The 14947-nt window shown below is 42.2% G+C and overlaps 1 protein-coding gene across 3 annotated transcripts in view; it reads left to right on the top strand.

The window, feature by feature from the left end:
- BPGM (bisphosphoglycerate mutase) overlaps positions 1-14947 on the top strand; it is a 30856-nt gene that overhangs the window by 11025 nt on the left and 4884 nt on the right. For 2 of the 3 annotated variants that reach the window (XM_086689681.1, XM_025929624.2), the window contains one exon: positions 5590-6245. In XM_086689681.1, coding sequence (XP_086545807.1) covers positions 5645-6245 — 601 coding nt within the window. In that variant the 5' untranslated portion in view covers positions 5590-5644. Of the gene's footprint in view, positions 1-4876; positions 5019-5589; positions 6246-14947 lie in introns of those variants that run through there. The other variant, XM_086689688.1, reaches the window with a different exon arrangement.

Below are 14947 nucleotides of genomic sequence, written 5' to 3'. Positions count from 1 at the left end.
GTAATCTGTCACAAGTGACCCATCACAGCTGTATGCAGTGTTGTAGAGCAGGGTGCTTCACGAGTGTTTTCCAAGCAGGACTGTCGACTTCCCAATGGGTGAAAGGGAAGGGTAGAGAAGTCTGCCTAGAGCAGAGGTTCTCAAAGCATGGTCCTCAAACTGGCAGGATGTCAGCATCATGTGGGAACTTGTTAGAAATACAGATTCTCAGGCCCGCCCAGATGTGGTCAGTCAGGCCTTGGAAGTGAGGCCCAGCACTCTGTTTTAACCACTTCTCTTGGTGATTCTCATGTACATTCAAGTTTGAGAATGATTGGCCTAGAGGAAATAACATTTAAGCTCTAAAGCTGTTCTGATCCGTTTGGTAGCCACTGGTCACATGTGGCTCTTGAGCCTTTGAAATGTGGCTGGTCCAAATTGAGACGTGCTATAAGTATAAATACGTATCAGGTTTCAAAGACCTACTATGAAAAAAAAGAATGTAAAATACCCCATTAATACTTTTATATAGATTGTATGTTGGAATACTATTTTGATTCTATAAGGTTAGATAAAATATATTATTTTTTTGAGTTTATTTCAAGGAAGAAGAGACAGCATGAGTCGGGGAGGGGCAGAGAGAGGGGAGGAGAGAGAATCCCAAACAGGCTCTGCACTGTCAGCATAGAGCCTGATAAGGGGCTTGAACCCACAAAACTGTGAGATCATGACCTAAGCCAAAACCAAGAGTTGGGCGCTCAACCGACTGAGCCACTCGGGTGCCCCTCAATAAGGTATATTATTAAAATTAATTGCATTTATTTCTTTTCCCTTTTTAATATGAATTTTAAGAAATCTAAAATTATATATGTGGCTTGCAGCATATTGTGATTGACACAGCCGATCTAAAGGGTGACTAGAGGTTACCTCAAGCTGGGTGGGACCAAAGTGGCAGTGGAGGGGAGGGGATGCAGGGTGAGGGTTCTGGGTAGGGTACAGTGTGTGCAGGGGTCCTGAAGCAAGAAAGAACATGGCATGCTCAAGGAAATAAGAGAAAACCAAAGCCTTGCAAGTCATGTTCAGGATTTTGGACTTTATCCTAAGACCAACAGGAAGTGATTGAGGATTTTAAATAGGGTGCTCACTTTTCAGGAAGTTTGCAGTTAATAAATGAAGGCAAGAGAGCTACATCTGAATATATCAAGACTCTCAAAGTCAAAGCTTCTCCCCTCCCCAAAAGATGGTGGGCATGGAGGCATTTGGTCCGGATTGAAAGGGAGCAGGACCCTGCCCGTCACCTACCCGTGCCCCAGGACTTTAGGCCCAAACACCCCCGAGTCAAGGGAGAAGCAGACACCTCGAAGAGGTAGTTTTGCTTTCAGTTCACTTTCAGCATGGTTAAAGCTCAGAGCTGGCCGAAGCATTCCAGGAAGAGTCCAAAGTTGAGTGGAAGTTTGATTACAGAGCTGAGGCTCTTCAGGGCACTGGCCCAGGCTTTGGTGAAGAAGGGTCAGGGACAAGGAGCCCAGCACATGTGGGGGTTAGAGGGTGTTGGACAAAGCAGAGGAAAGCTGGGATTGGAGCCTGGGGTACTGACCTTCTCCTGGGGTATGGTGGCCTCTTCATTCATCTGTGGCCTGGAGATTTCCCTGTAAGTCATGGTGCATATGTTAGCAGACTCAAACTGGCCTCCAGACACATTTCATTTAGTTCATGTTTCTAAAATGTATTTAAATTAGTCACCAGTATTAATATCAGATTTCACATAAAACTGTGCATTTCTGGGGCACCTGGGTGGCTCAGTTGGTTGGGTGTTCGACTCTTGATTTTGGCTCAGGTCATGATCCCAGGGTTGTGGGATTGAACTCCATGTCAGGCTCTGCACTGAGTGTGGAGCCTGCTTAAGATTCTTCCCCCACCGCCCCTCTCTCTCTCCCTCTCCCCCTCTGTCCCTCCCCTGCTCACAACCCCCCCCCTCTCTTTCTCACTACAGTTGTCTTTAATGTGCATTTCTGGTGTTTTTGAAAATTGGAAGATCCAGGAACCCCACAGAGACATGGAGCAGCCAAGTAGTAGCTACTCCTTTTATTTTTATATGAACTTTTAGGAGCTGAAATGACCATTTAAAAAAAATTTTTTTAATGTTTATTTATTTTTGAGAGAGAGACAGACAGACAGAGTGCTATAAGGGGAGGAGGAGAGAGAAAGGGGGAGACACAGAATCCGAAACAGGCTCCAGGCTCCGAGCTATCAGCACAGAGCCTGACGTGGGGCTTGAACTCATGAGCCGTGAGATCATGACCTGAGCTGAAGTCAGACACTTCACTGACTGAGCCACCCAGGCACCCCCTGAAATGACCATTTTTATGTGTTTTTTTTTTTATTTTTTTTTTAACATTTATTTATTTTTGAGACAGAGACAGAGCATGAACGGGGGAGGGGCAGAGAGAGAGGGAGACACAGAATCGGAAGCATGCTCCTGGCTCTGAGCCATCAGCCCAGAGCCCGACGCGGGGCTCGAATTCACGGACCGTGAGATCGTGACCTGAGCCGAAGTCGGACGCCCAACCGACTGAGCCACCCAGGCGCCCCCATTTTTATGTTTTTTAAAGAAGACATTTATTTACCCTAAAGACAAAACTGAGTCCCTAGGTTCTCTGTGGTCTGACTCGAAGTATTGCAGTCTCTCCAGTGTTTGCTTTGAGGAGTCCCTTCTTCTGTGTATTCTCCAGAAAGGTTGTAAGAATGGGACCCTTAGTTCAGTGAGACCAAGTTATACAAAAGCTCTGTCCATCTGCACAAGAGCCACGTCCATCAGAGAAGCACATATGCTCTCTACAGTTTTCCATGGTTCCCATCATGCCTGTGGCTCAGTGTGTGTGTTTGTGTGTTTGTTGGTAAACACTTGGTATACCAGCTCCCATGATGATTAAAATCTTAAACTTTAAACCTCAGCAGCTCCCCTGTAAATATTCAGTAGTTAATTAAATGGGAAGTCAGTTGATAGCAGCAAGGAGGAAAGAAGGAAGTGACTTTATTTACCCAAGATAGATGCACTAATCTGTACTTTGTCCTATGTTCACCCCTGTACACCAGAGGGAGGGAGGGGTGTAGTCTTTGTGGCTGTGGTACTGTTTCTCTGCGCTCTCTCTCTCTCTCTCTCTCTCTATATATATATATATGTATTGGGGGTGGGGGGAACAGAAATTGTTTTATTTCTTAAACAGAGTAAGCAAATATAGCAGATTAAAATACTGCAAGCTTGGTGGTAAGTGCCTGAATGTTCATGATGTTATTGCCATATATATTTTTTGTTCTCTTGGTATAGTTCATAATCAAAGGCATTGGAGAAGTGCTTTTGCCTACAGAATTTGTCCATCCTACCCTTTTTTAAAATATATATTTTAGAGGGAGAGAGAGAGAGAGTATGAGCAGGGGAGAAGGGCAGAGGTAGAGAGAGAGCATGAACAGGGGAGAGGAGCAGAGGGGGAGAGAGAGAGAGGGAAGGAGAGAGAATCTTAAGCAGGCTCCACACTCAGCACAGAGCCCAATGTGGGGCTTGATGCAGGGCTCAATCCTGTGACCCTGGGATCATGACCTGAGCCGAAATCAAGAATCAGAGGCTCAACTGATTGAACCTCCCAGGCACCCCATCATACCCTTATTCATTTAAAGGGAAAACAGCTTTATTAGCATAAGGAGGCTTCTTGCTTGACACGACAAAGTGAGGGTTGGGGTGGAGGAACACTTGATAGCCTCTCTTTTCTCCATTCCCTTCTCTACCAGCATCAAAAAAACAAAACAATAAATGTTACAGGAGGGTGGGTCTAGTTTTTGATCTGACAGAAGTTTCTAGTACTTGGTGAATTGGGGCTCTTTGAAGAAACAATATAAAAATGTCTTTCTTTTGCAAATTAAACACACACACATACACACACGCCCACACATTCATTATTTGGTCTCTCCCCGTGCCTTAGACGGGGTTTGTTCAAGTGAAGGATCCTGAAATTTGAGCTCATTAGCTTCGTGATTATTCTGCTTCTGGGCACCAGTGATCACACAGCAAAACACTGCCCAGATGTGTGTCATCCCATTCTCTGTTCTTCCGCCAACCTCATGCCCCTCTGGGCTGAGGGTAGAATCATCCCTCTTCCTCCAGAAATTCTCAGCTGTCTGATGTACCTTCGCCCGAGCCCAGGCTCTTCCAGATGCTTCCTGTTTCACATGCACTAAAGCTTCAAACCTGATGCTTGACCAGAAAGGGGTGTCATAAACCTGACGACCCTGGTCTTTCAGCTACTTGCAGATTACCTCAATCTGCTTCTTCCCTCAGGGCCCCATCAGTTTACCTTCTCCTGCAGTGAGATGAAGCCTTGTTTTAAAGGGTTTTTTTTTCCCCTTCAGAATCTCTGGAAATTACTAAAGAAAGGAAGAAACTAGATACCTAGATTCCAGTTAACTTTGTCACTGACTGTTATGTAACTGTGGGTGAATCACGGATTAAGTGGGCCAGAAAATCTCCCATTTCATGGAAGTTGCAAGAACGGCAGGAGACCAGGCCCCGATGTTCATATCATTTTTAGTCCCCAGTGTGGAAAACCCTGGGGTGGAAGTGGAGAGCCTGGGCATGCAAGGCGGGCAGTGTTTGTCGGCATACATATGTCCACTGCAAGGAGGCTGAGGGCAGGCTGATGCAGCCGGAACAGCAGATTCTCCAGGGGACGGAGTGGGCCCAGCAGACCTTCGGGCCAGCAGCCTAACTTAGGGAATTCAGAAACACTCTAAGGTTGTCTGTCCCACTTCACCAGATTCTTCTCCCGCTGAGATGCGGCTGGTGTGTGTAGGGCAGCCTAAGATTTGGGCAGGAGGGGGCGGGGCCTCCTTATCAGCGTGCTTCCTGTCACTTCTTCAGACCTGCTCCTGCTAATCTCTTTCTACAGGCAGCATCTCTTCTACAGCTGCTTGCATTTGATAGCTTTTTTGCATCAGGATTTATGCCTGCCGAGCGTTGTTTTGGGGGCAGGGGAGAGATTATTTAGGTGAGTACCGTATTCAGTGTTAATGTTGTTTTAAATCACTTTTGGTGTCGTTTGAACGTTGGACCATAGATTTTCTTATATGTAGTGTTGCCTGTGGCATTGAAGAGCGAGTTGCCACCCATTAGTGATTTACATACCAAGCAGATGTGGTGGTTCATTGAATTAACATGTTTAACTTCTATAATAAGGTGACACTGGTAAATATTCTTTTTCCACGGGGGGAAAAACAAAGTGAGAAGGATGCCTTCAACCTGGAGTCAGCTGCTAGGAGCTGGGAGTTCCCAGCTACTAGTCATACTTTCAGACATCTATAACTCATTCTAGTAAATCCTCTCTTCTGTAAGCACAGACTGCCTTTTTATCTGGTGGAAACGCAGCATGCCATTAGAATGACATGTCTTGTCATTTTACATCATACAATTAAGATATTGTCTAGCTGTCAGAAAATTCAAATCGACTAGGCTCCCTGTAATTAATTATCTGTAGAATGTGCCATAGTGTATATGTTGTAAAGTTCAGGTAGTCGGTTGAATGAAGACCATAACATACTTTTTGTTTCTTCTCTTTCTAGATGTCTTGCTGTCATTGAACCCACTTGAAAGTGCTAGGCGAGCTCAGCCATCAGTATGTCCAAGTACAAACTGATTATGTTAAGACATGGAGAGGGCGCTTGGAATAAAGAGAATCGGTTTTGTAGCTGGGTGGATCAGAAACTTAACAGTGAAGGAATGGAGGAAGCTCGGAACTGTGGGAAGCAACTCAAAGCACTAAACTTTGAGTTTGATCTCGTATTCACGTCCATCCTTAATCGGTCCATCCACACAGCCTGGCTGATCCTGGAAGAGCTGGGGCAGGAATGGGTTCCGGTGGAAAGCTCGTGGCGTCTGAACGAACGTCACTATGGAGCTCTGATCGGTCTCAACAGGGAGCAGATGGCTTTGAATCACGGTGAAGAACAAGTGAGGCTCTGGAGGAGAAGTTACAATGTGACCCCACCACCCATTGACGAATCTCACCCTTACTACCATGAAATCTACAGTGACCGGAGGTATAAAGTGTGCGATGTACCTGTCGATCAGCTGCCACGATCTGAAAGCTTAAAGGATGTTCTGGAGAGACTCCTACCCTTTTGGAATGAAAGGATTGCTCCTGAAGTCTTAAGTGGCAAAACCATTCTGATATCTGCTCATGGAAATAGCAGTAGGGCTCTCCTGAAACATCTGGAAGGTACCATCCTTATGCTACTACTTATTAGAGGTTGCTAAATGTTATGCTTGGACCTTAATCTAGAAAGGACAGGGTTTCTGAGCACAATTTACATAATGGACTTTCTTGCCCTATTCCCTTTTGTCATTTCAGTCTTTTTTTTTTTTTAATTATATGAAATTTATTGTCAAATTAGTTTCCATACTCATTTCAGTCTTTTAAGAATCATTTTGTTCTATTAAATCAAAAACGCTATGCCTTTCACATTCATACTATATAAAGCAATGATTCTAAAACTTTAGCAAGCATCAGATTTCCCTGGAGGGAGACTTTGGTCTACTCCAGATTGCTGGCCCCATCCTTGAAGTTTCTGAATTTGTAGGCCCCGGGGGTATGGTTGGAGAATTTGCCCTTCTAAGGTGTTTTCAGGTGATGTGGTTACTGCTGCTTGGGGGTTTTCCACTTTGAGAACTATTGATCTAAAGGATAATAAGGTTTTTGCTGTAGCAAGGTAAAAGCAGGCTAGGGAGGGAATTAATTTCTATAGAGATGGTATGCAAAGTCAATTTATTTATTTGAGTCGTTCCAGATAAACAAAATTATCTAGACTTCAGCTTTGCCCATGCTCTTCCAACTCTAAACAATTATTCCTGCGTTGCAGATCTGTGTTTCTTGAACAATTCCTTTGTTCCAGCTCTTTTTTTCCAGACCAGGCCTACTCATTGATTGGGAGAAAGTTAGGGGGAAGGTAAATAAAAGGATTGCCTGTTGGAGATAATCAGTGGGCTCAATTTTATTTTAACCACTTCATGTTGTGTTCTAAACATATTCTGAAATGTACAATATTGTTATCTTCCTCTTAACTGATGTAAACTAGGAACCCCTGAGGACTCAGGCTCACCACTTTGGGGCATCAGCGACTGCACTGTGACACAGGGGGTTCTTCCTTCCCCTTTCTCCCTTCACTAAGCAATCCCAGGCATTTGTGCTTTTTGAGTGATCTGCTCCCTCGTCCTTTGTCCTGACAGCACCAGCATTAGTTAGCCCCTGATATTAGAATGCATTTCTCTAACATTCCTTGCCCATTCTGCTTTACTTTTCTCTATGAGGCTGTGAAAAATGAAGAGGTTGACATTGTATGTGAAATAAGTGAAAATAGGTTATTGGTAACCAAACAAAGTGATCTTTATGAGATTTTATTGTAAACTTTTTAGCATGTGCTTTTGCCCCTGATTTTTATAACATGGCCAAAAGCCAAATCATTACTCGAATACTTGCATCCATTAGTTGTGCAGAGATCTAAACTCTACAGACTTTATTGGCTATTAAAAATGTTATTGGCTAGACATGGCGCTCACCCTGTTTGTGTATATATCTTATTTACTCAACTACATAAAGGCTTCTATTCTTTTTCTTTCAGAATAGTCAGGTATTTGATTAAGTGATAAATAACTTCATCATTATTGGACTACAGTACTTTATTGTTTGAAGAAGAGTTGAGCCTTCTCTTAGGACAACAACAAACTGAAATTCAGAATTTCGAAGTTTCTGCCAAAAGGTGTATTCTGTTCCACCACTCCAATTCCCTTGTTCCAGAGACGAGACTTCGATCTCTCTGTGGCCAAGCTCCCTTCCCTAAAGAAGATGCCATCATCTGCTTCAGGAACCTCTTTTCTCCCCTGTCTTAACTAGGAAACCCTCCCGTTAAAAAATGATTTCTTGCTATTTAATACCATTTATTCTTCAACTGTCTTTAGGTTTAGATGTCTTTAAGATTATTCTGCATCCCCAGCCACAGCCCATTCTAGATACTCCCTTCTATTAGTGCATCGAGGATTTCCCTATTTGTTACTGTTGTTTTTTGAAGGGAATAGGAAGGTTTAGCCAATGGTGAAGAAGACTGTCACCCTGGTCAGAGTAGAGGAAGAATTACCTGTGGACGGCAAGGTTACCCATAGAAAGCTTACTTTCTGTATTTGAGGGAGGTTTTGAAACCATTAATAATTTACCGAAAAACAATCATTTGGTATAGCTGCTGTGGAAAACAATCCGTCAGCTTCTCTATAGATTAGACCTGCGGTTACCATACGATCCCACCAAATCTATTGCTAGGTATTTACCTGTATTCATTTCCTAGCGCTACTGTAACGAAGTACCAATAACTGCAAGGCTTAAAACAACAGATACTAATTTTCCTCACAGTTCCCGGGGCTGCAAGTCCTAAATTAAAGTGTTGCCCGGGTCATATTCTCTCTATCCTTTCTTGCGTCTTCTAGCTTCTTGGGCTTGTTGGCAATCTTTGGTGTTCCCTGGTTTGTAGGTGCATCCGTACAGACCTGTCTTCACTAGGTGTTTTCCCTGTGTGTCTCTGTTTCTTGTCCAGATTTCCCCTTTACATAAGAATACACATAATATTAGAGTAGGATGAAAGATATCATTTTAACTTGACTACCTCTATAAAGACCCTGTTTCCAAATAAGGTCACATTCTGAGGTTAGGACTTCAACGTATCTTTTTTGGAGGCATAATAGTTCAACCCATAGCAATACTTAAGAGAGATGAAAACCTATGTCCAAATGAAAACATGTACACAAACCTTCATAGTAGTAGTATTCATAAGAGCCAAAACACAGAGAAGCATCCCAAATGTGTGTCACCTAGTGACTAGATACATTAAATTTGGTATCCATACAATATAATATGATTCAGCAATGAAACAGAATGAAATACTCTTATGTGCTACAGTGTGGATGAACTTTAAAATCATCATTACCTGAAAGAAGGGAGTCACAAAGGAATATTTATTGTGCAATTCTACTTAAATGAAATGTCCAGAATGGCCACATCTTTACAGACAGAAAATAGATTATGTGTTTCCTGGGCCTGGGGTAGAGGTGGAAGGGTGTGGAATGAACAGTGGCTGCCGTTAGGTACAGAGTTTCTTGTTGGGGTGGTGAAACGTGCTAAAGTTGATTGTGATGATGGTCGCACGAGTCTGAATATACTAAAAGCCGTGGGATAAATGGATAAATTGTATGATATGTGAATTACCAAGTTAAAGCTGCAAAAATAGTTTAATCAATGGGATTGAAAGATTAAAGGATGTGGCATTGGCCTAGAGAAAAATATTGGAGGGCAAATATGGGAAGCAGTGTCAAAGTAGACATGTATGGATGTGGAGTAAAGAATAAGGAAAAATAAAATAAACTACAGCTTTGGTCACTAGAGCAGAAATGGATTTATAGGGGTTGCTGAGAAATTAGTAGGCATTAGTCCTCAGGCTTTATTTAAGCTTTCTTCTGGAGGTCTTTTTTTTTTTTTTTTAAGTTAGATGTATAATGCTAAATGACTTTTCAGAGCTTAACACAACTGAAGCAACCTTAAATTATAATTCCTATCCCTCTCCCTATCTATAGGCCTTATACAAAATGTTGTTATTTGGAAGATAATTGATTTAAAACAGCAGTTTTCATGCTGGAAGAGGCAAATGGTATGAGATTTGAGAAGGAAATACGTGAAAGTAGAAAAGGCATAAAGTTGGCTGATGTCTGCAGCAGAGGACAGGGGAGGTGTAGATGAGGGAGACAGGAAGTGGAAATGGGAGGGTTGGTGACCATGGCAGATGGCAGACATTCAGGGGGAAAAAATGGCAGAAAATCCAGAATATGCCATTAGGCACAAGCCATAGAGTGGGGAAGCAAAAGCAGTGGATGTGAAGATTGGGATCTGTCCGTAGGAAGACAGAAGGCTGGTATGTAAGTTTGGCTCACCCACCCCGGGCAGAACAACTTGGTTCCTTTTGGCCTATGGTACCCCCTGGTGGTGCCGTTGTTAAGACTCATGGAGCTCTTTGGTGTCGCTGTGACTCCCTTTAGAATGACCTCCACGCCTAACATGGAAGAAATTATTTTAGATTTTAGAATCACTCCATAAATTAGTTATCATGTCTTATTTTAGGAGTTCCCTAAATACCAATCTCCACTAATGGATTTCTCTTACTATATATTGAAAAATAAGATCCATGTGTTCGATGTCACAGCTCTAAGAATTAAGCATAGATGACTTTGCCAAGATCCGAAGGAACAGTGTATGTTATTTCTTCCACATAATTTCTGTTAATGAGATTTTAGCTTTTTAAAAATTTATTCTGGATGTATATGTTTACCAGAATAGGAATACCAACATTAGTCTTACCTCACACATCTGACTTTCAGGAACTCAAGTTATAGGGCTTTATGTGGTATTTGATAAATTCTCAGCCTAAAAGAAAATATTCCTTTGAATTTGGATGCTAACTTAAAAAAAAATATTTTTTTGACGTTTATTCATTTTTGAGAGACAGAGACAGAGTGTGAGTGGAGGAGGGGGAGAGAGAGAGGGAGACACAGAATCCAAAGCACGCTTCAGGCCCTGAGCTGTCAGCACAGAGCCCGATGTGGGGCTCGAACCCCTGGACCGCAAGATCATGACCTGAGCCGAAGTCAGATGCTTAACCTACTGAGCCACCCAGGGGCCCCTGGATGCTAACTTTTTAAGATTCCAGAAATTAAGTGAATCTTACTTACTTTAGGGGGAAATACAGGTATTTATCCTATAGGAAGGACCACTGGCCAATTTATTTGTGTGTGTGTGTATGTTCATTGTGTTAAAAAATATCATAAAATTTACCATTTTAATTGCCAGTTTATTCTTACTGTAAAGTTACATGACTGTATCACCCCCATTTTCTGGTTAATACCTGTTGTTCCAGTGCAATTATTAATAGCATCTCCTTTCACTTTCATAAGTGCCCTGCTTGAATGATAAATTATGTGGTCACCTTACCATAAAGGTGTTAGCCTTTGCTAGTATTAAGAATGAATCCCTGAAATAGGTGTGACCAGATTCCATATTTCCTGTAAACACAAAAGTTGCTAAATTCTTTGCATTGATTACAAAAGTAAAGATGTTTGTGGTTGTAGATTCATCTGATTCCTAGTCATGCTTTCTAGATATGTTTATATAAAATTCTCTCCTATTAACAGGATCTTTCAAGGAACTGGGCAATTTTTCCCTGTATTATCCTTAAACTGCCTGACAAACTTAAAGCATGTTACCTTCTGCTGGGGAGGAGTATGGTAGCTGATAGAATCAACGACCGCATACTCTCGTATCACAAAAATACTTTATTGTTTAAAGACTATAACTTTGGGGTAGGAAGGATGATGTCCCAGTAAAAAAACTAATTAGAATATTAGTCTACCCTGAAATCTCCAAGTGCCTTATGATCTCTCTACTTAAAAGTATACTAGTGTTACACATCTACTCTACCTTGTATACACCTCAACAGTGGAGACTGTTGGTTCTTAAGACGTTATTTTGTTTGTCAACTATTTGGTGCTATGACTTTATCCTATAGGCAGTCCAGTCCTGACTGACACTTCTTCCATTTGTGAAAAAGAAGACAGGTGCTGTTGAGGGGAAATGAAAGCCAGACAGACCTCAGATGACTTAGCCATGATCATGATAATTAGTTGGAGTCGTGAACTCCACCCAAACCCAGTTCACTGAGTCTCCACACATGATTACCACCTGGGCTTTTTTGTTTTAAATGTTTTCTGAAAAGTAGCCCTTCCCTTGATCTATTTTTTGTTTGGAATACTATGTTTTAAGAAGCTGAGTCAAGAGTATCCTTGGCAGGTTAACCATTAAAAGTTAATTTGATGCAGCTAACTGAGTCTCAAATTATTATTGCTGTTACCCTAATATTGTGGTTTGTGAATGGTGTTCCCTAGTACAGATGTACCAGGTGACTTTTTTTTTTTTTTTTTTTTTTTTTTTTTAGCGCATGTTAAGTGCAGCTCTAGGCATTTACATACATATCCTGTTTAATATAGGAACTAGAGCCAGGCTGTGAACTCACTGGAAAACTGAGGTTCAGTCCCGTGTTTTACACTGCTGTTTAGTGTATCTGGGTCATACTTTTTATTTCATTTGACCAATCATTGATCACTCAGCTGTTTTGCTTAAAGAAACTGCTCTAATGAAAAGGAACAAACTACTGATACCCTCAACATCGTGGCTGAACCTCAACGGCATTATGCTAAGTGAAAGACCTGGGCTCAAAAAGCTGAGTATTGTACATTCTTGTTGAAGTCTTAGCCTTCAGTAGTTCAGAATGTGACCATATTTAGATAGAGAGTCTTTAAAGAAGTAATTAAAGTAAAATGGGGCCATTAGGGTGGCCCTAATCCAACGTGATTGGCGTCCTCATAAGAGATCAGGACACAGACACACAGAGAGAGAAGACCATGTGAAGGTACAGGGAGATGACAACCATGTACAAGCCAAGGAAAGTGACTTCAGACTTTGATATCCCCAGAACAGTGAGAAAAGAACTTTGAGTTTTGTTTTGTTTGTTTGAGTTTTGGTTTTTTTTGTTTTTTGTTTTTTTTTTTTTTTTAGCAAAAAACAAGCAAACTATGCACTGTATGACTCCCATTTATATGCCTGTCAGGAAAAGGCAACACTGTCGGGTCAGAAAACAGATCAGTGGAAGAAAAGGTAGGATGCAGGGGGGCATAAGGAAATTTTGGGGGGTTCATTAGAGCTATTCTGTACACTAAAACCGGTAAATTTTACTGCATGTGAATTATAGTTCGGTGTAAAAAGTCTAGCTTTCATCCAGTGAAATGACCATTTCCCTAATGGGGACCATGGCTTTTGTTGCCTCAGATAAAGACTCGATTAGTTTGTCAACTAGTAGAATTAATTAAATGAAGGTTGCTACATACGCCTAATTGTGCCTTTGAAAACTAACCCGGAGGGCCCCGGTATGCTCTCTCAAGACTGGGAGCAGGTAGTGCTGACTTTACGCAGCACCCAAACCATGGACATCACAGGGAATCGCTGGCGCAGCCGGTCTTCGCAAGTGACCTAGAAGCTGTTGGACCAAGAAGCTTTGTCCTTCGAGGTTGTGAGCTTGTCTAGGAAAGGTTTTCCTGCCCCAGAACTATTTCTGCTCACTTGACACTGAATTCTCTAGTCGTCCTTGGGTCTTCTGTCTGTCCTTTTTTTCTTCTCACAACCACCTAGGCAAGGAGTAGGTCAATGCAAGAGCATGAAAAGAACAGCAAGGCAAGTGTTACTGATTTGGAACTAGGCAGCACTCTTGTACAAGAATTGCAAACACAGGAACCCATGTCAGGGCCTAGGATACGCTTCTTGCCTGATCAGGACAGCTTCTACCATGTCGATTACTTATTTAACATCTCTGCTTTTAAATTGTAGGTAATTGGGAGATTGCATTACTTTTAACTGGAAAGTAGTCCTTGACACTTTCAGAAGAAGGACTGCAGACAGACCTATGAGATACGATACAGTAAGAAAATTCCTACCTAAGGAACTGCTTTACCTGTTTCTAGCAGCGTAGAGGATTGCCTGTGCTGTGCTAATAAGTCCAGGCAAAAGCAGGGCCCTGCGCTGACTGGTTCAGACACACTTGTCACAGAGCACCACCGCGAAAGCTCCTAACACAGGCTTAGTATCTAAAAGCATCTTGTTCTGTAGCGCTCCAGACAGGCGTTTGTTTCTTTCTCTGTGGTTGGCATAGTCACTTCCTGTTTGTTTGCTGCTGGCCCACACTGAAGGAAAATCCAGGGCCTGAACTGAAGCGTTGGATGTAGTCTGCGCCTTGCCAGCGGAAGTGGATTGTTTAGTCTGGGTTCAAGCACAGGACTAGGCAGTTTCAAGTTTGGAATCAGAGTGGCATGCAGGAGACTCATGAACGACAGGCTTGGTCCCTGAAGAATTGGGTGCAGCTGCACACATAGCAAGGCAAGGAAGCCTTGAGGCAAAATTAGAGAGCCGGGGAGGGCAGGTCAGCCGGGGCCAGCTGTGGCGGCGGGGCTGACGAGTGCTTCACCTTTGGCATTTTAGCGTGATATTTTCGGAAGCTGCAAATTCAGACCTCTCTCCTGTAAAGCAAATGCTTGTCTGGTGGTATGGTCAGGCTTTCTCTTATTCAAAGTTTAATTGATGTAGGAAAACTTTTACTTTTAAACTATACTATACACTATAGACTTGGGGTTTGCTTTCATCCTGTGACAAATCTGTCTCCCTGGCCATCTTTTCTCCTGTTGCCCGAGATGAGCAAACCTTTGGAGGAAATCAAAGAAAATATATAGACAAATTTAATTTGAATTGTTTATTAGCACTAAATACCTTGTATTCAAGCCTAAGTGCCTTCTCTCTCTCTCTCTCTCTCTCTCTCTCTCTCTCTCTCTCTCTGTCTCTGTCTCTCTGGTAAGGTTATAAAGGAAACACAGTCTTTAATCAAGGTTTCAAGAGTAAAAGAATAGATTTAATTAGAAAGCCCAGAGAGTTCAGGTTTATTCATTTCAGCTGTGTGCTGAGGGCCTGTCAAATCAGGTGCTGTTCTTGGCACAGGATATAGCCCCTAGAATTGGACACGCAAAATCCTGGCTTTTGAGGAGCTGTGTCCCCATTTTGATCTCTTTCTGAAATTCGGCCGATACTGGAACTCTGGCAAAGTCTTCAGAGTGCTTTCATGTATGGACTTTATAAGTTAGAGTTTGTAGCTAATGTTCTGTTCCTTATCGCTTGTATTTGTATATAAGAAGTAGATTCATACAATATATACAGTTGTAAAAGTGGATCATACAGCTGAACAGTTTCTGGATCCTGGCAGCCAATGCATATAATAGAAGGTTCTTTACAGTTGA

The sequence above is a fragment of the Puma concolor genome, chromosome A2 (assembly GCF_028749965.1).
Source record: "Puma concolor isolate L17-30 chromosome A2, mPumCon1.1.hap2, whole genome shotgun sequence".
Lineage (NCBI taxonomy): Eukaryota > Metazoa > Chordata > Mammalia > Carnivora > Felidae > Puma > Puma concolor.
Note: the sequence above shows the minus strand (reverse complement) of the source record. Positions and strands in the feature narration are given on the sequence as shown.